The sequence below is a fragment of the Saimiri boliviensis genome, chromosome 1, assembly GCF_048565385.1.
Source record: "Saimiri boliviensis isolate mSaiBol1 chromosome 1, mSaiBol1.pri, whole genome shotgun sequence".
Classification (NCBI taxonomy): Eukaryota; Metazoa; Chordata; class Mammalia; order Primates; family Cebidae; genus Saimiri; species Saimiri boliviensis.
In genome coordinates, this window is record NC_133449.1 from 196,929,332 (window position 1) to 196,953,461 (window position 24,130).

General features: G+C 39.5%; 1 protein-coding gene across 1 annotated transcript in view; it reads left to right on the forward strand.

The window, feature by feature from the left end:
- Nucleotides 1-24,130, forward strand: part of MCC (MCC regulator of WNT signaling pathway) — a 445,857-nt gene that overhangs the window by 131,895 nt on the left and 289,832 nt on the right. The window contains exon 3 of the mRNA XM_074382537.1: nucleotides 1,254-1,465. Coding sequence (XP_074238638.1) covers nucleotides 1,254-1,465 — 212 coding nt within the window. The remainder of the gene's footprint in view (nucleotides 1-1,253; nucleotides 1,466-24,130) is intronic.

Below are 24,130 nucleotides of genomic sequence, written 5' to 3' on the forward strand. Positions count from 1 at the left end.
ACTCCAGCCTGGCAACAGAGCAAGACTCCAGCTCAAAAGAAAGAAAAAGAAAAAAGAAAAGAAAAGAAATCACCACTAAAGAACTTTCTCATGTAACCAAACACCACCTGTTTCCCAAAAACCAATGAAATAAAAAATATGTTTAAAAAAGTTTCTTTTCTAATCATATTATGTCGAAACAGGGTACTTAGGATGAGCAGACAGCTCTTCTGCAAGTGATGATTCTGGGATCCAGGCATCTTTCATCCACCTTGTGGCTCCACCATCTGTACCACATGGCTAAAGGGTACCATTCCCATCTGAATCAGGCTGGAAGGCAAAGGGCATGGAGAATCACACACTGTGGGGCTTTATAAGCAAGGCCCAGCAGTGATGCTGATCATTTCTATTCATATTCTATTGCCCAGAACTCAGCTTCATTGCAATCCTTAAATGGAAAAGGCAATCTAGCTTCCTTCAGGTAAGAATACATCAGCATTAGAAAGTCATAATACTGTTGGGCACAGTGGCTCATGCCTGTAATCCCAGCATTTTGGGAAGCCAAGGCAGGAGGATTGCTTGATCCCAGGAGTTTGAGACCAGCCTGGACAACATACTGTAGAAATGAGGTCTACAAAATAAAAAAAAAATTTAATGAGGCAGGAGGATCACTTGAGTCCAGGAGGTTGAGGTTGTAATGAGCTGTGATCATGACACTGCACGCCCACCTGGATGACAGAGCAAGACCCTGTCAGGATGAAAGAAAGAAAGAGAGAGAGAGAGAGAGAAGAAGAGAGAAAGGAAGGAAGGAAGGAGGGAAGGAAGGAAATGAAGGGAAGAAAGAAAAAGAAAGTCATGATAAAGTGCCATATCTTAACTTTCTGTCATTTCTCTTGCTTCCTTCTTCCTTTTTGGGAAGGAAGAATGACCAGTGCTAAGGCTAATATACTAGCCCTGTGCAAATCACAGATGTGACCCTGATCTGGATTCCTTTTACTTGGCTCCCCCTGCTTTTATGCTAAGCATTTCTGTTTAGGGGGCACATATTCATTGGATAGTTATTTCTGAATGCTTTGCCTGAAATTGCTTTTATCTCCAGGCTCCCCATGTGTCGGTTTGAAAGGGAAAGTGCTTAGCATGCAGCCTGGGTGCCACATGTGTTCCGAGATGCTGGCGCATGGAAGGCTTAGGAGGTTCCAAATCATTGCCTGTTGGCCACCCACAGGCTAACGAAGGAAATGTCTTTTCATTTTCTCTGCTTCTCCCGGACTTAGGTGCCTTATCAGCAGCCAAGGAGAGCTGGGAATACGATTCTGGTGCCAGGGACCTTCAGAGCCCGGATGTGCAGAGCCAGTCAGCCCTCCAGAAGCTGCTCGAGTATGGCGGAAGCTCTTTGCATCAGCAGGCTGCCCTCCACAAACTGCTCACACAGTCCCTGCATGTTGGCAACTCTGTAGGAGGAAGCTACCTAGAGCTGGCCAACACGGTGAGTACTTTTTGGTTCATGGAACACATCTTTCAGCCTGTCTGTATTCCAATACAAATATTTTAATTTTGAGCTCCAGGGGACATATCGGGTATTTTCTTCTTTATTGAGGTAAAGACTGTACCATTTCCAGCACTGTCAGTAATGTTTAGTGCTACAAAGTTGCCAGCACTTAGGAACTTCACTCTCATCAAGACCAGACTAGACTCCTAAAAGGTATTTTAATTAAGGCTGTAACTTGCACAGGTTTAATTACTAGAAGAGGCACAATAGCTCTTCCATACTAGAATACTTGTATGGTTGTAGGCGTTACAAATTCATAGGATATACTTGTTTCTGTACCCTAATTTGGACTTTACTCATTCGAAAAACAAAAAGGAAAATATGGCATTGAAGGTTTCTTGTTTCTGGTTATACTTTAAGAGTATTTTCTGTTGAAAACTGTGGGGCAACTTAGAATGTCATTATGTGTAGTTTACCTTCCTTTTTAACTGCAAGATGAGTCACTATAACAGCAACCTTTGGGCAAAGAGCTATTGTTTTCTCTTCTAAGTCAGGGCTGCTAAATGAAGTGGGTGGCTGATGGCCTGGCCATTTTGGGTGACATGCAGACAGTACAAATTGAGATTGCTATCCATCCAGCCACTGTGGAAAAGGTCCAAAAGCCTACCTGGCTTTTTGAAACTAAAGTTCAAATGGTAGACTAAGCATCACAATAACCTTGACTCACACTTCTTTACTGTCTGCTTTGATGTAGACCAGTGGTTCTCAAACTCTTTGTGTCTGAAGCACACTTTCTAATTCTAACACTTTTGGTGGGATGTTGGAAGGAACTAGCAATTGTAAATACGGTGACAGTAATTAAAACATAATCATCAGAAAAATCCCAATTAAATGACATTCTACAAAATACGCAACCAAAACTCCTCAGAACTGTTAAGGTTATCAAAAGCAAGGAAAGTCTGAGAAAGAGAAATTGTCCACCTAAGAGAAGCCTAAGAAAAATACGATAACTAAATGTGATGCATACCCTCAATGGGATCCTGGATTAGAAAAAAAGAGGGCATTAGATTAAAACACACATGCATGTGCACATGCACACACACACACACACACACACACACACACACACCAGGGAAGCCTAAATAAAGTATGGACTTAATAAGTTAATAATAGTGTATCAACATCAGTTCATTAATTGTGACTAGTATACCATAATAATGTAAAATGTTAAAAATAGAGAAAACTATTTGTCAGGTATATGAGAACTCTCTCTCCTACCTTTGCAAATTTTGTCTAAAACTTTTTTTTTTTTTTGAGACAGAGTTTCACTCTTGTTGCCCAGGCTGGAGGGCAGTGGTATATTCTCGGTTCACTGCAACCTACGCTTCCCAGGTTCAAGCAATTCTCTTGCCTCAGACTCCCAAGTAGCTGAGATTGCAGGCACCCATCACCATCCCTGGCTAATGTTTGTACTTTTTTTTTTTTTTAGTAGAGACAGGGTTTTACCATGTTGGCCAGGCTGGTCTCAAACTCCTGACCTCAAGGGATCCACCTGCCTTGGCCTAAAACTATTATAAAACAAAAAATATATTTAAAACATATAAACACACACAATCACTGCTATGGTATGATAATGTCTTGTAAAATCTATAAAAACATTCATAGTTACTGCACTGTTTGTTACATGGCCACACCTCAAAGACATTCTTGCCCAGTTTAAGTAGAACTCTAACGATCCTAAACTCGCCCTCCTATGTGCTCAGAAGATTAGGCAATTATCAGTAAATATGTCATCTTTCTCTGGCATAGGCCTGGACTTAGGCTATGCCTGCTTCAAATAATTTGCAGCGAAAGTTGGACCCTCCTCTGTACTACATCAGCTCAGCATTTTCTCAAGACATACATTGCCATAACAGGATGGGTTATAGCAGAAATCAGTGTTATACAGAGATCAAAATTTGATGGTACCTTCTCTGGAGGGTTCCAGGTTCATGGCCCACCAGTTTTCTGCAGCAAACCTACTATTGAAAACTGTGGGAGTTGGCTGTTTTCTACCTCTGTATAACTCCATGGTTCTCAGCTTCTACAGTAAACTCCTGGATTAATTTCAATTTTTCTGTCTCTCCTGATCAGAGGCCAGCTCAGCCCTTAGGGTTCCCAGAGCCAGGTTCTCTGAGTTGGCTGTTGAGGGGAGTCAAGGCACAGAGAGCTCTCAAATACCCCACAGTCATATGTAACCCTCTTTTTACATTACTGGTTAAGCTCTGCACACTCACTTAAGGTGATCCCTTGGCAACAACTGAACCATAAATGCAAATGCAGGCACTGAAGTCCTATGACAGTGATTACACTATATATTTCCTCACCAAATGGAAAAGTAACATTTTAGAAATATCATTTGAATTCACAGACCCATTATTAATGCCCATGGACCCTGTGTTAGAGACATTTTGGGGCCCAGTTCTTCATACTTCCCTGTGTCTTCACCATTTGTCATACAACTTGAGAGTCCTACTGTCAGACATGTGAGAGTGATATATGATGGCTATTTTAACCATTGTGTTTGCGGTGGTTTGTTTCATAGCTGTAGTGACTCAGGGTTTCCTCAGAAGGGTCTATAGAGCCTAAGTTGAGAAATATCCTTCCCAGGTGGCCAAAGAAAGCAAATAGTCCCTCTAAACTACACATTTGGGCAATCCCTTTATTTATATAATCACATTAAAAATAATTTATGTCCCTTCTAAGGAAAAATCTTGAACTAACAAAATTAAGTTTCATATATTTTTTTCTTTTAAATAGCTACTAAGAGCAAAAGGCATTTTATTAGTGTCTAGTTCACACAGGGAAAGTTTAATATAAATGATTATTAACTAGTAGCAGAGGATTGCCTACTAAGGGTAAAGAAAACCGTAATGAACACAGGAATAGAACATACAAAGAACAGCCACTACCCCTAAGGCCACTACCCCTAAGCCACTACCCCAAGGAAGGAGTACAGGGGTACAGGGAAGGAACAAATTTGGAAGAGGGCCCTCCCCTCACCCAGGGCTGATTCAGACCCCTTTGAAAGGAAGTCTGTGGCCAACTGAATTGCAGAGAATTTACCTGATATGTTGCAGGCCAGGGCTGGCAGCAGGACACCAAACTTCTGAACCTCTGGTCCAACCTCCTGGGATGCCACCCATTGGGGCATCTGCAAGACTCATCAGACATCACTGAGGTGTCCACTGGGGTGCCAGAGGGATTCACTGGGAAGCTGCCTGCTAGAGTGGTGGGACACCCACTGAGAAGTCCCCCAAATGGTGCCACTGAAACTTAATTGGGTGAGTCACTAGATGTCCTATGTGCTGACTCCTACCCACCACAAGAGCTAGCAAGGGAGAGCACAACAGAGTCAAGCCACAACAGTCAAGCTGAGTTCCCTTCTTCCTCCAGTGTCCCTCCAGCACCTTCTATTGACAAAGGATAAATGTTTACAGAGTCCAGCTCCAAGACCACAAAACAGAACAAAGAAAGCTGGATTTGGAGATGAGAAGCAACAAATGATAACTAGCACAGGCATTTTTAGCCTTGAGGATTTTCTGGGAGATTCCTACATAAGCTTTTTACCTTTCTAAGCATCTCTTCCTTTTCTTCTACCACCAGTGACCAGTCTTCCTTCTACCTAAGATAGTGGGCACCACAAGGTTTAACATACTGTTCACAATGCAAAGGCAATAAGACAATGTTGTACACAGATACTTATAGCAGCCATGGTTTTATCCAAGAAGCAAAATGGCCACACATTATACAGAGTAAGAGATTTATTATCACAATACAATTGTGCATTATCTTACACAAATGTGAGAGCTGGTGATGCAATCTATGGAGGCTATTGGTTCTGTATCCAGTGTTGCGCCTGAAGTTACCATAGGTTTGTCAGATCAGCTGTTAGGAGGGAAAGCTGGATGTAGAGGAGAGTAGGGACAAACTGGAACTCATGAGGACCAATGGGACCATTGAGGACAAACTGGAACCCTCTTCTGTGTCTTACCATGTCCAGCCTTGATGCTATGGGTGACCTGCAGGAGAAACTGGCACTTTTTATTTCCTACAGTGTGTCTCCTGCATGCACACTTCGCCCAGGACTCAAGAGAAGCTGAAGGAGGAGATTTGGTGAGTTAGAATTTCTGCAAGCCTGGTGCACCAAGTAGTTAAGCAGCAGATTAGTAATATGTGTGCAAGTGGACAAAGCGCATAGTATCTGCCATGATTTGATTATTTTTCCCTCCAAAATTCATGTGGAAATTTAGTTGTCATTGTAACAATATTAAGAGGTGGGACATTTAAAAGGTGATTAGGCCATGAGGGCTCCACCCTCATGGGTGGGATTGGTACCATTTTAAAAGGGCAGGTTCCTCTCTCTCTCTCTCTTTCCCACTCTCTCTCTGTTTCTGTTTTTCTCTTACCTTCTCTTTGTCCTACTCTTTCACCATGTGATAACACAGTAAGAAGTCACCTGCAGATGACAGTGCCTTGATATTGGACTTCCCAGCCTCCAGAACTGTGGAGGCAATAAATTTCCATTCATTATAAATTTCCCAGTTTCAGATGTTCTGTGATAGTAGCACAAAACAGACTAAGACAGTACCCTGCACCAAGTTTCAGAGCATAAAAAGACTTCTTTACTTCTTTCTTTTGGATTTCACACAGAATGTCTCTCATGGCCATAAAGAACCGTACAGGAAGGAGAACTCTCATGAGTATGGTTCTAGCTGAGCTGAATTTAGTACTAAGTCACCACAAAGCAGCAGCAAAACTCAGTGTAATCTAATCCCTATTCATAAAACTATGGGTTAAGCAATATGAGGTATTTTAAGAGTTTGGTAAAGAGGGGATGCAGTTGGAAAAATATGCTGGCTGTTTTCTGATAGTTTTTTCTGGAAAGATTGTATTACCATGGAAGAACGCAAGTACAAATTACAATGTTATCGATTCTGAGTAGTAACATACTTAAGTATTCTAAAACATAAAACATAACAGAAGTTTCATTTTCTAGATACAGCAAAGATACATTCCTGAATGAAACAGCAATATATTGATAGATTCTGTCAGCTATACTACTTGGTTTTTAAAGTATTAATTATTAGCTTTATTTTTTACTAATAAAAGTTTAATTGATATACATTAAAATTAATTATACTATAAAAGAAGCCATGTGTACAACAGAAAGTTGATGAAAAGTAAAAGTAATCATTTGTCTCCCTGTCTTTCCTCATTTAAAAGGTCTTCACCAACTTTAAAATGTATTCTCGAATTGCTTTTAATATAGGAACTTTTCATTTCTCCTTCTGCAATCTTAAGACACTACAATCATTACAGCAGTCATGGTTTTATCCAAGAAGCAAACTGGCCACACACTTGCCAAATTTGGGGTTACCAAACTTTGATCTAAAGGATATGTCCTAGCTTCATGTTTAAAGCAAGGCTAATTGTTCTATGAGCACCCTCTTCTGGGCATTGTTCAGAGTCAAAGAACAAAAAATTATTCAGCATAGGGCATGTTTGTCACCCTTTAGATTTTCAGGGAATCGGAATAGTACAAACAAAATATTGGAATTTTAAGAAAAGGGCTAAGGAATGGCCTAGAATATAGGGTTAATTTTTTAAAAATTCAGAACATTGGCAGGGCACAGTGACTTGCGCCTGTAATTCCAGCACTTTGGGAGGCTGAGGAGGGTGGATTACCTAAGGTCAGCAGTTCAAGACCAGCCTAGCCAGCATGGTGAAACTGCATCTCTACTAAAAATACAAAAATTAGCTGGGCATGGTGGCAGATGCCTGTAATCCCAGCTACTCAAGAGGCTGAGACAGGAGAATTGCTTGAACCCAGGAGGCAGAGGTTGCAGTGAGCTGAGATCACACCACTACACTCCAGCTTGGGCAACAGAGTGAGACTTCATCTAAAAAAAAAAAAAAAAAAAAATCAGAACCTTCAATTGTCACTTCCAAGTGATTGATGCTGATTTTTAAAAAATATGTATTGTAAACATATATGTAATACAGCCAAGCATGGTGGCTCATGCCTGTAATCTTAGCCCTTTGGGAGGCCAAGGTGGGCAGATCAGATTGCTTGAGCCCAGGAGTGTGGCCAGCCTGGGAAACATGGTGAAACCATGTCTCTACAAAAAATACAAATATTACCTGGGTGTGGTGGCACATGCCTGTGGTCCCAGCTACTTGGGAGGCTGAAGTGGAAGTATCACTTGAGCTTGGGAAGTGGAAGTTACAGTGAGCTGAGATCGCGTTACTGCACTCCATCCTAGGCAACAGAACTAGACCCTGTCTCAAAAAAAAAGGTATAGCTACATATTATATAAAAATACATGTATATATGAATACATATTTTACATATATGTATGTACATGTACATATACAGATATACATATATAAATACATATGTATATGAAGCAAAGACATTTTGATTTTGTGCTGTTAGTTATCTCACAGACCAGCTATCTGTGGGGAAGTGCACTGTTTCGTGAGTTTTTCTGTAATATTTCAAATGATGAAGTTGCAAACACAGTCAGACTCATTTCTATGCAGATGAAGATGGTAATGTCTGTATTCTGCACCCTGCTGCTCAAGGCTGTCTTCTTTTCCTTTGGATGATTTGGCTTCAACTTTGCCCATTTTAAGATTTAATTTTGTGTTTAATGCTTTTTTGCAAAAGTAATTTACATTTTTAAAGGAGAAAAAAATCATGAGTTGTGCAAATAAAATCATGCAAATTAAAAAACTGACATAGCACGTTTTGCTCCTCTGTGTATCCAACAGTCAAAAACTTCAAGCAGGCTTTTTACTTTAGGCTGGTTTAACATCTGTGAATTGGAAATTGAATTAAAATTGTGTCTATTATCATGATCACTTGCTGCTATGATCAAAATTATATAGTCATTATTAACTGAACATTATCTGTTACTTTGGAGAATACTACACATCCATACATTTCAGCCAATACAGAAACATCTTTAAAATGTGTGTGTGTAAGAGTTGGTGTAGTAGTGGTAAGAGAGACAGAGGTCTTCTTTTTGGTTTAACTACTTGATCAACTTCTTGTTTTTCACATTAGTTTTTGGTTTGTTTCCCCCTTTCTTCATTTCAACAATACAATACTGAGGGTATTTTTTATTTGTTTTTACACATTTCAATTCCCACAGTCCTTATTATTCTCTCTCTTATTGAGATATGCTACCTTGATGTTTTAGAGTCACGGGATTAAAAAGTTCTTAAGAAGAGTTTTTGGAAATTTTGAAATAAAACAAAAAGATTACTGGGCACTCTTTCAAAGTCATATTAGATCCTCTAAGAATCAGCTGATGCTTCAGGAGATGTAGCTTTGTTTGGCCGTTTGTTATTAATTGAAGTCTAGACTCTGTAAAATTTGAATAATAATTTGCAGAACATTGATAAGTTACTATGATTTTGTCAGAGATATGAACTACTTTTGCCCAGCGTGGAAGGTAACCCCAAATGTTGTATTTTATTTGCCCTAGTAAAACAGCGACCATTTTATAAGTTTGCAGTCCTATGCCAGCATTATTTTTTTCTACTGAATTTATATTTACCAGTTTATTCTACTCTCTCTCTCTGTCTTTTTTTTTTTCTTTGAGACAGGTTCTCATTCTGTTACCCAGGCTGGAATGTGCTGGCTCACTGTAGTCTTCACCTCTGGGCTCAAGCAGTCTTCCCACCTCAAACTCTCAAAGTGCTGGGATTATAGGCATAAGCCACTGTGCCTGGCCTCTTCTATTCTTCTTTAAATCAGCTTTATTATCTTACTAGTTTCCTCAAGGAATTAAGTAAATGTTAGGAAAACACTCATTTATAGCCTGAGATGGTTGCACATGCCTTTAGTTCCAAATACTTGGGCAGCTGAGGTGGGAGGACTGCTTGAGGCCAGGAGTTCAAGGCTGCAGTGCGCTATGATCATGCCGGCACCCTAGCCTGGGCAACCCAGGAAGACACTGTCACAAAAAAAAAAAAAAGAAAACATTAAAAAGAAAGTTACTTACAAGTGGCTAAATTTGGGGTAGTATTTGGAAATAGAAACCAAAAAATTCTAAAGAAATGAGCTCTTTCAAGGAAATTTCAAGAATTTACTGATCACTTTTTTATAACCTAGAGCTGTCTCAAGATGATGTTGCCATCAGGAGCTCTGAAGGTGGTATTGTCATTTAAAATTATGCTGAATAATCGTGCATGTAGAATTCACTTAGAAATATCAAATCATAGCCGGGCGTGGTGGCTCACGCCTATAATCCCAGCACTTTGGGAAGCCGAGGCGGGTGGATCACCTGAGGTCAGGAGTTCGAAACCAGCCTGATCAACATGATGAAACCCCATCTCTACTAATAATGCAAAATTTAGCCAGGTGTGGTGGTGGGCACCTGTACTCCCAGCTACTCAGGAGGCTGAGGCAGGTAGAGATTGCAGTGAGCCATGATGGTGCCACTGTATTTACTTCAGTCTGGGCAACAGAGCGAAACTCCATCTCAAAAAAAAAAAAAAAAAGCCGGGCGTGGTGGCTCTGTAATCCCAGCACTTTGGGAGGCTGAGGCGGGTGGATCATGAGGTCAAGAGATCGAGACCATCCTGGTCAACATGGTGAAACCCCGTCTCTACTAAAAATACAAAAATTAGCTGGGCATGGTGGTGTGCACCTGTAATTCCAGCTACTCAGGAGGCTGAGGCAGGAGAATTGCTTGAACCCAGGAGGCGGAGGTTGCGGTGAGCCGAGATTGCACCATTACATGCCAGCATGGGTAAGAAGAGCGAAACTCCATCTCACAAAAAAAAAAAAAAAAAAAAAAAAAACAGATTAGGAAAAACATAATAATTTCTACCTACAGAGAGAAGGTCCTTGAAAAATTTCAGTCTAACCTTTTTATTTTAAAAACAGAGACATGGAGACCCAGATCAGAATATCCACCTAAGGACTTATGAAAGTAGTAGAACTAAGACTGTAGGCTGGATTTTCTGACATCTACTACTGACATTACTACATCCCTGTCCTGGTCTAGAGGATGTTCCTGGCCATCGGGAAGAGAAGGAACAGCTGCTGGGAGGAAGAGCTTCTTCAGATATTTGCTAGTGGACTCTGGGTCACTCTTCTGCTCTGCTTAGTGGTACTGGGTCATTTTTCTTACGTTTTCTAATCCTCTTTGCAGAGCAAATGTTCAGCCAGAACACCCCAGTGCAGATGGCCAGTGGTTGAAATATTGACATACTTTTGTCCCAGGCCCCCAACTCTCTTGGCTACCTGGTCCCTCTCCCAGGAACCCAGAACCTCTCCACAGTTCAGCATCTAAGGGGTCAATTCTGGCTCTGTAAAGGGAAGAGGCAGAATTGCTGCCAGCTGTCATCTTTCTGGCATCTGTTCTGGTTGGCTAGTGCCTATGCCATACCAGTTGTGAAATATCTTTAGTATTTCTTCTGCCCTTTGGCAATCTGTTGGATTGAAACAAGGAATGTGTAGGGCCTGAAGACAGTGTTGGCACCAACAGATAGTGAGGTGGTGGGAAGCCATCATATCGCTCTCAATAATTGACAGCATTTTAAAAAATGATTCTATTGGATAGTTCAACAGAGGTTCATGTTTTATTCTGTTTCCTTCTATCGTTCAGGTAACGGTATCTGACAAAGGGATTTAGAAAATTTTTAAGTACACTAGAGGGCAGTGGTCCCATATCTAGACACCTGGCAATTGCTACTTCCTTTGCATTTCTTTGCCTTTCCTTTTGTGTAGGGGAGGGGAAGAGGAGTTTTCTTCACATAATACAAATGCCATTTATGTCTGAAGTATTTTATAAAAACAGATTAACTGCTTGGCAGCACCCTGTCTATCATTTCTTGTAATTTCTTTCCATCCTTCTTCCAATGACTTATCTCAGCATTAACATCTTAATGACTTTTTGCTTTTTTTTTTTTTTAAAGAAAAGGCAAAGGAGAGATAGGAAACATGCATTTCTACTTTGGGGTATGAAGGTTTTCTATCTTTGCATCTTTATATTTGAAAATAAAGCCATGAATTAAGAATGAAGGAGAAAAACAGGTACAGGGATGTATTCTTGTATTTTGTATGTGCAGAGGTGTTAAAGAAAAAGTTTAGACAAATTAAATTTCACAAAGTTTAATTGAGCAAAGGAATCACTCAGTTCTCAGAATCAGAAGAGTTCAGAGAGCTCTGCTCCACTACATGGGTAGGCAGCATCTATGGTTAGAGGACAAAAGTCAGGTACGGAAACTTGATTGATTACAGCTTGGCACTTGCATTATTTGAATATGGTCTGATCAGTTGGCTGCCTGTGATTGACTCAAGCCCAGCTGCTGTGACCGGCTGATTGTTACAAAAGTATACTCGTAAGTTAGACTTTCAGTTAGTTTATGTACTAAGTTAGATGGCAGTTAATTACATGAAGACTCAACTGTCCTTATGTAATTCAGACCAAATATACTTTAACAGAGACAAAAGTCACTTAGATGAGTCTGCACTGCTGCCCCTTTCTTCATGATCACCAAGGACAACCATGTTTTAGTTCACTCACTTTTCTCTCTCCTAAATAGAAGCGAGCCCTGCTTTCTGGAGGAGAGGCTAGGCTGATTTGTATACTAAAAGGATGGGCTTGAGGTAAGTGGGTAAGGTAGGGAGGACAGAAGTTCCATTGCAGTTGGATAGTATAATGGATTTCAAGAGGAGAAAGCAAAGGGACTTTAAAAATCATGTCAATAGATTATTGATGAGTGTTCCTTTGATGAAATATGAGACCTTAAATAAAGAATTGTATCTATGATTAATTACTTTTTGTTGTTGGACTGTTTCTTTGAAAGGGATGATCCTCTGAAACTAGTTTGTATGGGTTCCTGGATTTATAAAAGTTATGTATAGAATGAACTTGCAGAGATTGGCATTTTCATTTGTGAGATCTATAGCAGTTATATTTATATGTATGTGTGTATACGTATATATGCATGTGTGTTTATGTATATGTATGTATGTATGTGTGCATATGTTTGTGTGTGTGTGTGAGTGTGTGTGTGAGTGTGTGTGTGTGTGTGTGTGTGTAGTTTGTTCAACATGTTTACTCTTAGGCCCATGTGGGAAAAAAAGATGCTTTTCTTCTGATTCACCCAACTAGAGGCCTGAGTGGGAGGAAGAACACCTGGACCCTCATAGCAACATGTCCTCTGCAACAAAGGGATAAGGGCTCCCTCTGCATTTCTCTTGGTGTTGCTAAATTCATTGGGGATTGTCTTTAGATTGTCTTGCTTAATCCTCACAACTTTATGCTAGATATATAGGGTGATCACCATTTACTCATGAGAAATTTGAGGATTACAGAGGTTTCCTGGGATGAAACAGTGAGCATGTAGCAGGCTGAGATGTGAACCCAGGTTTGTTTGGCTCCACAGCTTGAGTTTGTAGCTACTCATTTATGTGTCCCAAGGGAAGGAGGGATGCTGCAGGCAGTGTCACTGGGAAATCACTCATTTTTCTGACCCATTCTACAGGGTGCAGTCTCACACACCTGAACTGGACATGAGTTCCTGTCTTATTCCTCTATTAGAACTGAAATGACGTCCCGACTATTCTGGGGATAGCCTGGGACATCAACACACATGCACACACGCTGACTGGATTTTCATTTCCCTGATTTTGTATGAGACATCATCACTGGAGAGTAACTAAAACCCCTGGTGAGTTTATACTGGGGACTCCTGACATGATTGTGTAGTTATTTATCCTTAGACAATAGGGAGAATTCGCATGAAATGCTGAGAGAAATGCACCAGCCACATTGATGCAGTTAGAGGCATCTATCAAAGATGCATTTGGAACCCGGAGACTTCATTCTAATTGCTGAGAATGCTAGAGGCTTTTTTCAGCTAGACTTTAAAGTGAAGAGAAAAACCATTACTACTAAGAGAGGTGGATCCCACATGAACTTCTCAGTGGATTATTCTCGGGCAGAGATATAATCTCTTCCCTAGCCCTGTCCCCCTTGTATCTTTTAGGTAATAGTCTCTCTCATGGATCAGGGCAAAACCCTTCCCTAGAGACAGAAGCAGGCAGAAGGAATTAATGTGTTTCTACTATTATTCCTACGAATAACTGGTCACATTCGCTGTGTTTAGTACATGTAGGATATTGATAGAAGCTCTTTGCCAGCATTATCTCATTTAATTCTCAGATGGCCAGTCCCTCTTCAAAAACCCTCTCCACCCCTTCCCAAACTAACACTTATTGTGCCATTTGTTTCTCTTAGGGGAGAGGTATTTATAAGACTAGCATTTGGCTGGGCATGGTGGCTCACGCCTGTAATCCCAGCACTTTGGGAGGCTGAGGCGAATGGATCACATGGTCAGGAATCAAGACTACCCTGGCCAATAGAGTGAAACCTTGTCTCTACTAAAAAAAAAAAAAAAATAGCCAGGCGTGGTTGCAGGCACTTGTAGTCCCAGTTACTCAGGAGGCTGAGGCAGGAGAATCACTTGAACCTGAGAGGTGGAGGTTGCAGTGAGCCAAGATTATGCACTCCAGCCTGGGCAACACAGTGAGACTCCATCTCAAAAAAAAAAAAAAAGACTGGCATTTACATTAGCTCAAGAAGTGAGTGTTGCCAGATACAAAGGCAGAAAAGGATTAGCAGATCTGTAAATTATGGTGTCAATTATACTTGTATTGAGAAGAATAATCATTTGTTAGTGTGTAGATTTTATTCCATGTTTATATAGATCAGGTTTATTTTTCATACTGAGGAATAATACTATTAGGTATTCCTAATGTTTTTCCTAAATATTCCTAATATTTTTCATACTGAGGTATAATACTATTAAGCTCGTGCAAACGTAATTGTGCTTTTTGCCTTACTTTTAATGGCAAAAACTGCGATTACTTTTGCACCAACCTAATAATTATTATTTTAAAAACCCAAATATCTGCTCTCTGTCTTTCAGTTTCTGTTTCTGTTCATTCCAGCTCTGTTTTCTCCTCATTGCAACCCAGACTTGGAACTTAGTGAGGAATCTATGACCACAAAAGAATTGGTGGGCGTTATCTTAGTAAGGAATGAGCACATAGAGGATGAGATTTATATTACGTGTAAATCCCACCCCCCAACACACTCATACTTCTCTTTTCAAGCAAACAGCTTAAGAGTTTATATTCAATACTTCTGTCAACTAGAGATCCTCTTTTATCCCAGATCTGAAGCTTTCCTCTCTACCTTCACACCCCTCTCCCAAACAATGCCCTTGCCTACTTACTCTTGTCTACTTCCTCCTTTTTTGTTGGAGGGATGCAAATTTCTCTCCTAATATTATACGTTGTAATTTAAGAACCATTTTTGTTGCTAAACATGACATTAACATCTTATGCTTTTACCCTATTTGAATTATAAAAGCATTCCTTGCAAGGAAATGCAGCACTCTCTGTAAGAGATGTTTTGGGGAAATAAAATGTTTATTTCATTACACAAAAATATCTTATTGATGAATCTGAAATAAGAGATCATTTACAGAATCTTGATTCTAAATAGTTGAATATAATCTACTTTAATTCAGACATTTTGTGTTTAACATAATATTGGAATGGATTCATTACCATAGAAGATTATGAAAATAACACAGAGAGTGTTAAGAATGACTGAATCCATATACTGTAGTGAGAACTATGGAAAATTTATTATAAACTTCATATAGCACTTGCCATGGTTTGAATATGTCCCCTCCAAAATTCACATTGAAACTTAATTGCCATTGTGGTGCTATTGAGAGGTAGGGCCTTTTGGTAAGTGATTAACTAATGAGCATTCCTTATAAATAGGCAAAAGGGAACTAACTTAGGCCTTTTGGCCTTCCATCTCTTCTGCTATGTGAAGTCACAGCATTTGGCCTCTCCAGAGGATACAGCAACAGGGTGCCATCTTGGAAGATCTTGGCACCTTGATCTTGGACCTTCCAGCCTTCAGCACTGTGAGAGTAAATTTCTGTTCTTCATGAATTATCCAGTCTCAGGTATTTTGTTATTATAGCACAAATGAACTAAGACAGTACCCAAACTATACATAAATAGTATGTAGTGATTTCTCTTATGTGTCCTAACTTTTCTTTTACTATGGAACCAGAAATAACCTTTAACCAGGCAGCCATGGTTCTGTCTCAATTCTTCTATGTGTCCCATATTATTCTTGTGTTATCTTGTCAGACTTAAATGTGAGAAATTCAAACCATATCACATTCAAACACATTTTTTTTTACTTGTGCGTATGAAAGGCTTTAATCTAGACAGAACATCTAATTCATAATCATAGATGTAAATAAAACCCTAATTCGTATGTTTGCTTAATGCCTCTCTGCCCCGCATTCCACACTCACTGGCATCTCAGATTACTTTTTACAATATGGTCCAGATTTCCAGCTTTCGGTTTTCCAGAGTTCAGATACATTAAGATCATGTGTCTGTTAAACCTTGTTGGCTAAAAATGTTTCCAGTGAATTCAGAAAGGTAACTGTAGTATCAGAGGAGTAAAACCATGTCAGTGTTGGCTGTGGATCAAGGGTTTAAAATTTCTGTGAACTTCAACTGTGAAGTGATTCTTTTTAGAAAGAAAATACAGGTTTATGTTCTTGAAAGTCTACTTTTAAATAGATTAAACCTTGATTGGAATGGTACCATATGCTATAATACTTTCCATTAAGCAAATGACTTTTCATTGTTCAATTAAGTAGTCAAGATCACCACCGAGATTGAAGTTTCTCTGAGACCACAGCACTTGTGATTCTGCCTGATTGCTTAAGAGCAGCAGAAGACTTTGCAGAGAAGTCTGGAGAGCCACATGAAAATAAGAATGGCTACTGTCCATGAGAAGAAGAATTTCTATTTCAAAGTTAGATTTAAGTCAGTAAAGATATACTGCGAGAAGCCCAAGTGATGAAAACAGTCAGAATTTAATACACTTCTCCAGACAAGTTTTGTTTTGAGGTTGAAAATTCAGTTTGGGCATTCTTATTGTAAGAATTATTTACATTCTGGGTGGCTGGGTGCTATGGCTCACACCTGTAATCCTAGCATTTTGGGAGGCCAAGGTGGGCAGATCATCTGAGGTCAGGAGTTTGAGACCAGCCTGACCAACATAGAGAAACCCCATCTCTACTAAAAAAAAAAAAAAAAAAAAAGGCCGGGCATGGTGGCAGATGCCTATAATCCCAGCTATTTGGGAGACTGAGGCAGTTCTTTCTACTCCAGAGCTGGCTCCATTTTATCCATTCTCAGCTTAAATGTCTCCTTCTCAAAGAAGCTTTTCCTCACCACCTGTTTAAGGAAGTGTGTTCTCACCTTCTCACCCACCTCTCTTCTGTATTAGTTCTCCATTACTGAAGCACAGCAAATTACCCCAAACCTTAGTGGCTTTAAACAATAATCATTTATTGTTTCACTCAGTTTCTGTGGATCAGGAATCCAGGAGTGGCTTGGCTGGGTGGTCCTGGCTCAGGGTCTCTCATGAGGTTGCAGTTGGTCATCAGCCAGGGCCGTAGTCCTCTCTGAAGGCTTGATGGAGGCTGGAGAATCTGCCTCCAAAGTGGCCTACTCAAAAACCTGGCAAATCAGCGCTTGGTTAGTTCCTCATGATGTGGATCGCTCCGTGAGGCTGCATGAGTACCATCAGGACAGGCCACCTGGCTTCCCTCAGAGCAAAAGAGCCAAGAGAACAAGGCAGAGCTACAGTGTCTTTTATTACCTGGCCTCAGAAGTCACGCACTGTCATTTCCACGGTATCCTATTGGTTACACAGGTCTGTTCTAGCTGGCTTAGAAGAGGTCTGTACAGGAAAATGAATACCAGGAGATGAGGATCATTGTGGGCTATCTTGGAGACTGGTTCTTCATCTTCTATCACTTAGTTTTCTATTACCAATTCATTGCTTACACGTTTCTTGTTTGGCTCCCCTCATTCATTAACTGTTTACCTCTGTACCCAGCCCAGTGCCTAACGGATAGTTGATGCTCAGTAAATATTTATGGAATAAGTAGGGAACTCTTATCTTTTGACACCTGCTTGTTTAAAGCAGGAGGTAGAAATAGGTATAAAATCAACACTTCTGGTTGATGTTAACTTTACCCAAGAAACTTTAATTGAATAATTGGATGTTTATGGGGGGAGTTGATTTCCTCTTTTATTGAAACACTTTCATTTATTTCAGTCAAGAAAGTGTAATGTGTAATTTTTGTTTTCTCATAATTGATTTATTTTTTAAAGTAAAACTTCATAACAGATTTGTCTTTTTTGTGTAATTTTATACAATTATGTTTCAACATATTCATGAAAAGAAGTTTTCAAGCAGAAATAAAATAAAACTGTAGTACAGACTGGGTGCAGTAACTCATGCCTGTAATCCCAGTACTTTGGGAGATCAAGGGGGCAGATTATGAGGTCAGGAGATCGAGACCATCCTGGCTAACACAGTGAAAACCTGTCTCTACTAAAAATACAAAAAATTAGCTGGGCGTGATAGCACATGCCTGTAGTTCGAGCTATTCAGGAGGCTGAGGCAGGAGAATCACTTGAACCCCGCAGGTGGAGATTGCAGTGAGCCGCAATCACACTACTGCACTCCATCCTGGGTGACAGAGAGAGACTCCGTCTGCAAAAAAAAAAATAAAAATAAAAGTTGTGGTACAACCATATTAGATAATCAGTAGGTAGGAACAGTGTGAAGTCAAACGATAATGGTTACATATTTACTTACAGACTTTCCCCACCAGATGGTAAAGTCAAGGAAGCCACAGATGTGTATTCTCTATGTTCTTGTACTAAGTGTGGTCCACAAATCAGTAGCATCCACATCACCTGGGAGCTTATCAGAAATACAAACTGTGGGCATCCCTCACGACCGAGTGAGTCAAAGTCTGCATTTTAACCAGCTCTCTGGGATTTGTATGCACTCTAAAAGTTTGAGAAGCATTGCTCTCTGGTGCTTAACCCAGGCTTTGCATTTGATGAAGTCTTTTGAATTGGAGAAATAGGGAGCATTTGCTTTTATGTAGTCAAGTTCAGGAATAAAAGACAGCATCTTCTTAGAACTGAGGTGTTTCTAATTGAGAAGCTATCTCTCAATTCTCTAATTGAGAAGACTTTAAGTTTTAACTACAGAACACCACCATCCCCCTTGGGAGTTTCTGAATGTGGCCTCCACACTTGTCTGGTGTGTGCAGTTCCTCTCAAATCCAGAAGGCTGAGCTCTGACTTACAGGTTACCTCCTTCCTGACAGCTTTCCTCCCTCAAATTAGTAATCAACAGAGAACCAGTTGCTTCAAGTTCCAGAAACCAAGATATAAAAATTGGGGTCTGATGTATTAAAATGGTATGACCTGGAGAATAATACTTTCCCCTATTAAAAAAAAGTTTTCCTATTTATTTTACAAAGAAACTTGGTTTTTAGACTCAGCTATAGAAAAGATATATTTTGGTTTCATTTCTAGACTTCAGATTAAAAATAGAGATTCTATATTTTCAGATTTCAGTAGAAATAGAAATTGCTTATCATCCTTGTTTCTGTTTTCATTCCTTTATATTTAGCACTTTCAGTAGCTTTGAGGATATTTCACTAAAACAGCAAAATGATTACTGAACCACAAGTGTGTGGTGGAATATTGTTTCAGGCTTTTCTTTTAAATAAAAATGTACCTTTAGAAAATTAGACCATATTTTCTAAAACTATTTCTATAATTGTGCCAACTAAGAAAGTGTAGGATATGCTATTTGAAATATTTGAGAAAGGATTGTGAGTGTTACATTGATACTCTGCTAGAGAAAGGTGGAACAATTGGCATTCACATCAACTCTCTCTTCACATTTCCAAAATCTGGCCAAATTATATTGTATTTAAGAGCAAGATCTCACCTATATACTAATTTACCCATCATGGGTTTTCATTTAGCAATGTTTGTGTGCCAGTCATTGTGCCAGGCGTCAGGATTGCAAAAAGGAATGTGTATTATGTGAGGATATCAGCTTTTTTGGAAGCAATAATTTAGCCAAGGAACTCTGCTAATAATTAAACCAGTTACTGGTTCCTGAAAACTTTAACAGGCAAGTAGTATGCTTTCCTAATTGTAAAATAAACATGTATTTCCTCAGAAGTCTAAATACTTGGAACATGTAGAGGGCCTGTAGGTTCTTATGCTGCTTTGCCAGTTAATATGCTATTCCTCCTAGGATGACATTTAAACTGCCTGTTTCATTTTTCCAGTGACTCTGGTGCTTTTTCTTAAACAGTCTTGTGTACAATTTTATCACCATTTGAAAATCTGTTTCCTGACATGAATCTGAATTTGCATTTCTTTCAGTTTCTATATATTTACCACTTAGGATCCCTTACCCTTGCTGCTACTGAAATTCAGTCATTTAAAAACAAACAGCTAATGAGAGAATGTGTGTGTGTGTCTCTGTGTGTGTGTACTACATAGTAGGTTTGAATGCATGAATGTGGCTTTTTCTGGGTTGACAGTACTTGCTATAAAAAAGCCAAGCTACTGGTTGAATTTTTGTAAAATTTTATATACACTGTTAAGCATACTAGTGAGTCAAATGATAGAAGATTAAGAAATAAAATACCTTTGAAATAAGAATGTACAAATATCTTTTGATCATTATGTTTGACCATGGAGTTGGGTCTTAGTATTTTGTGGTGATGGTCTTGGTACTCTAATAGCCATGCTGTTCTGTATTTTTTTTTTTTTTTGAGGTGGAGTCTCACTCTGTCGCCCAGGGTGGAGTGCAGTGGCACAATCTTGGTCACTGCAACCTCCGCCTCTAGGGTTCAAACAATTCTCCTGCCTCAGCCTCCTGAGTAGCTTGGACTGCAGGTGTGCGTCACCCCACCCGGATAATTTTTTGTAATTTTTTTGAGATGGGGTTTCACCATATTGGCCAGGCCGGTCTCAAACTTCTAACCTCATGATCCGCCTGCCTCAGCCTCCCAAAGTGCTGGGATTACAGGAGTGAGCCACTGCACCAGTCTGTTCTGTATTTTTAAATAGAAGGAGAAGCCCAGGATAAAATTATGCTAAGAAATAACTTTGGGGCCTCATATAACCATTGAGGTTTGCCCAGGAATAGGCAAGGCACTAAGAACTTCCAGCCTGTCTTCTCCAAGGCAGAGTTTTGCAAGAGGGAGAGGCCTGGTGTGGCTTGCACACCAATATCCCATTGTTTATCCAGGAAGCATGACAAACAATATCAAGTAATTCCTAGAGCCAACATGTTTGAATGCTGTTGGACATCAATATCATGTAAGATTTTTAGCTCTATGCTTAATTTTGAGTTTGATCTCAGATTTGTTATATATAAAATTTAATTGAGCCATACATGGAAACAGGCATCTAGTTTCCTTCAAGTTGAATTTGGGTTTGAAAAAAAATGATCAGATTCAATCACACCCTTCCATCTTCCCTTGATCCAGCTCACAAAACATGCTCAGCCAATGGGCACATGCTTTCCCAAAACAAGGCCAGCATGCCACAAGTGGAAGGCACAGTGAATACAGGTGGCACACCACATGGCATCAAATAGGACGGCATTACACGACAAGAATAGAATTCCCTTTTTAGTTCTCTTTCAGGCCTTATGTTTACATCCTGAGAAAAGCCTCATTTGGGTGAAAGAAGTTCTCTAAAACCTCCCTGGTTCTCAGAGCCCTCTTTACAAGGAAAAGGAAGGCCCCAGGATCAGAGCTTTGGTAAGCAACAGTATTTAGCTAGACTAAATTTACTTTTACTTTTACAGTTGCCTTCTGCTTATGCCACTGACAGTTAACTATTTTTCATTAATAACAGTATTAGAAGGCGTGGCACAGAGGCTCACACCTGTAGTTTCAGCACTTTGTGTGGCTGAGGTGCATGGATTGCTTAAGCCCAGGAATTTGAGACCAGCCTGGCAACATGGTACAACTCTGTCTCTACAAAATGTACAATAAATTAGACAGGTGTAGTGGCATGTGCCTTGCAGTTCCAGCTACTCATGAGGCTGAGGTAGGAGGATCACTTGAGCCCAGGAGGTGGAGGTTGCAGTAAGCTGAGATTGCACCACTGCACTCCAGCCTGGCCAACAGAATGAAACCCTGTCTCAAAAAAGTAAAAATAAAAAATAATTTAAAATACCATTATACGTTTTTCATTTTTTAAACTTTTAAGTTCTGGGGTACACATGCAGGTTTGTTACATAGGTAAACTTGTGTAGTGGGATTTTGTTGTACAGATTATTTCATCAGGTATGAAGCCTAGTACCCTTTAGTCGTTTTTCCTGATTCTCTCCCTCCTCCCAGCCTCCACGCTCTCATAGGCCCCAGTGCGTGTTGTTCCCCTCTCAGTATTCATGTGTTCTCCTCATTTAGCTCCCACTTATAAGTGAGAATGTGCAGTATTTGGTTTTCTCTTCGTGTTGGTTTGCTAAGGGTAATGGCCTCCAACCATGACCCTGCAAAGTACATAATCTCATTCTTTTTTACAGCCACATAGTATTCCATGGTATATACGTACCATTTTAAATAAACATTTTAAAGTATAAATGTATAAGTTTAGAGTATCATATTAAGTAGATTACAGCCCAGATGGTACATAGTCTGGCAAAAGTTGTAAAGGTGATACATGAAAGGCTGCCTTGGTTAGCTCTTATGTAGGCTTTGGAATTAGTTAGACTTGGAATTCACATTGCTGTTTGGGCACTTACTAGCTTTGTGACTTTGAGGAAATTATTTCATCTCTCTGAGCTTTAGTTGTCTTAATCTCAAAATGGCAATAACCGTGATGCAATGTGTGTAAAGTACAGTGCTTTAAAGAATGAACTTAAAATGTACTCAAACTGTAGCTCCTCCCCAGCTAACTAAACTCTTCAGGACTTAATCAGCTGTATCTAATCTCCACCACAAAACTCAATCCGTCTCCCTACAGTGCAGTATCAATAATTGGAAATCATCTAACCTCCACCTCTTCATAATTGATTTGCTTCCTTTTTTCCTTCTTATATGATTCATAAAGCATTTAGGTCTCCCTCTGCATCTCATGATATTTAAACTATGTGAAATCTTAGATCTGTAAGACCGTAATTATAAAGGCTGTAATTATATCCTGATCACATTTTTCCTTTCGGTATTCACAAAATGGTCTGGAATTTCTGGGCCATCTGGGTATTCTGAGGTAGCCAACTCAGTAGTATACCTTTTTCCATTTGCATCTTCATTAGCCCATCCACACTGGCATTGCTGAAGACATGTGGATTGCATTTACAATTTACATGGCCATATGCTACAATGCCATTTTTAAATTCTATTTGTGGAACGAAGGTTTTATGAAAAACATTTTGCTTCAGAATTGTGAATGTGCTAGGAAGATACATGTCATATATCATGAGAATTCTTTCCCTATCATCACATGTACTCACCTCATTGTTTGAAGTGCCTTCTTCAGCACCTGGCCATAAACATCCCTTTATGGTATTAAACTCAAGGAACAACTGCTGTTACACCTGTATGTATTTTGGTGATGGCACATTTGGTTAAATAGGCATGGCTATTATAGTGTCATATACGCAAATCTACCAGTGTCCATTTTAATAGAAGGCAATAAACTCACTTTTCTAGCAAACTCAGAAATTGCAAGCCAAGCCCCATGTTGACCCAAGAGTCTGTTCATTTCACATATGGCCAATTCTTTGAAAGGAGATGTTTGAATATAGTTTTTTTAAGTGGGTTAGGGAACAGAAAATTTAATTCATATGCTAAAGTGTGTCAGGCAGCTGAATTCCAGCATTCAGTTCATCATTATTTTGAATTGTGGGTTTAATCAAGTTCCTTCACTTAATCTGCATGTTTGTGTTCAAAACCTGATATCCTGTTTTAAAGAAAACCCTCACCTTTTATTTCTTTTGGATAGTCCCCAGTTTTGTCAATCTGATGAAGACAGCCAGTGAAGTGAATCTAATTTGGGTGGTTGAATAACTAAAAGGAATCAGGAAGCCTGCGTAGAGTGTTGCTTTCATTAAAATAGCTTTGTCCAAGGAGATATTTTTCACCATACTTTTGCATCTGTTTCACTGTCACTTCCATTTTGCTTTGCTTAAATTAAAAAAGACTGCTATTAAAATTAAAACTTGGTTTTAAATACACACACACACACACACACACACACACACACACACACATATATGATCAAGTCAGTGGGCTGGGCTGAATGCTGTATTATTTGATAGATTTGCATGTCTCCTGGCGGGGAGCAGTTTGGCTTACTCTCTTTGATACAAAGCTAGCATATGTAATAGAGTTTATTTGTTCAGAGCTGGGTATCAGGTGTAATAGAATTACACATTGTGTTTATGTGACCCTGGATTTTATATCCCTGTAGATGTTCATTCATTCATTTTCAGATATAAATTAAAAGTAGAGATTGCAGATTAGATGTTCTAGGGCTCATGTGGGCTATGTGAAATGTAGTTTCTCTCACTCTTGGAACTTATTGGATCATGACAGAAATATAAATGAGCTCTAGGAGAATATTCAACCCTTACAAGAATTCATTTCCGTCAAGACAGGGGTAGTTGGCTGTGCTAGCAGATGAGGCCTGCAAAC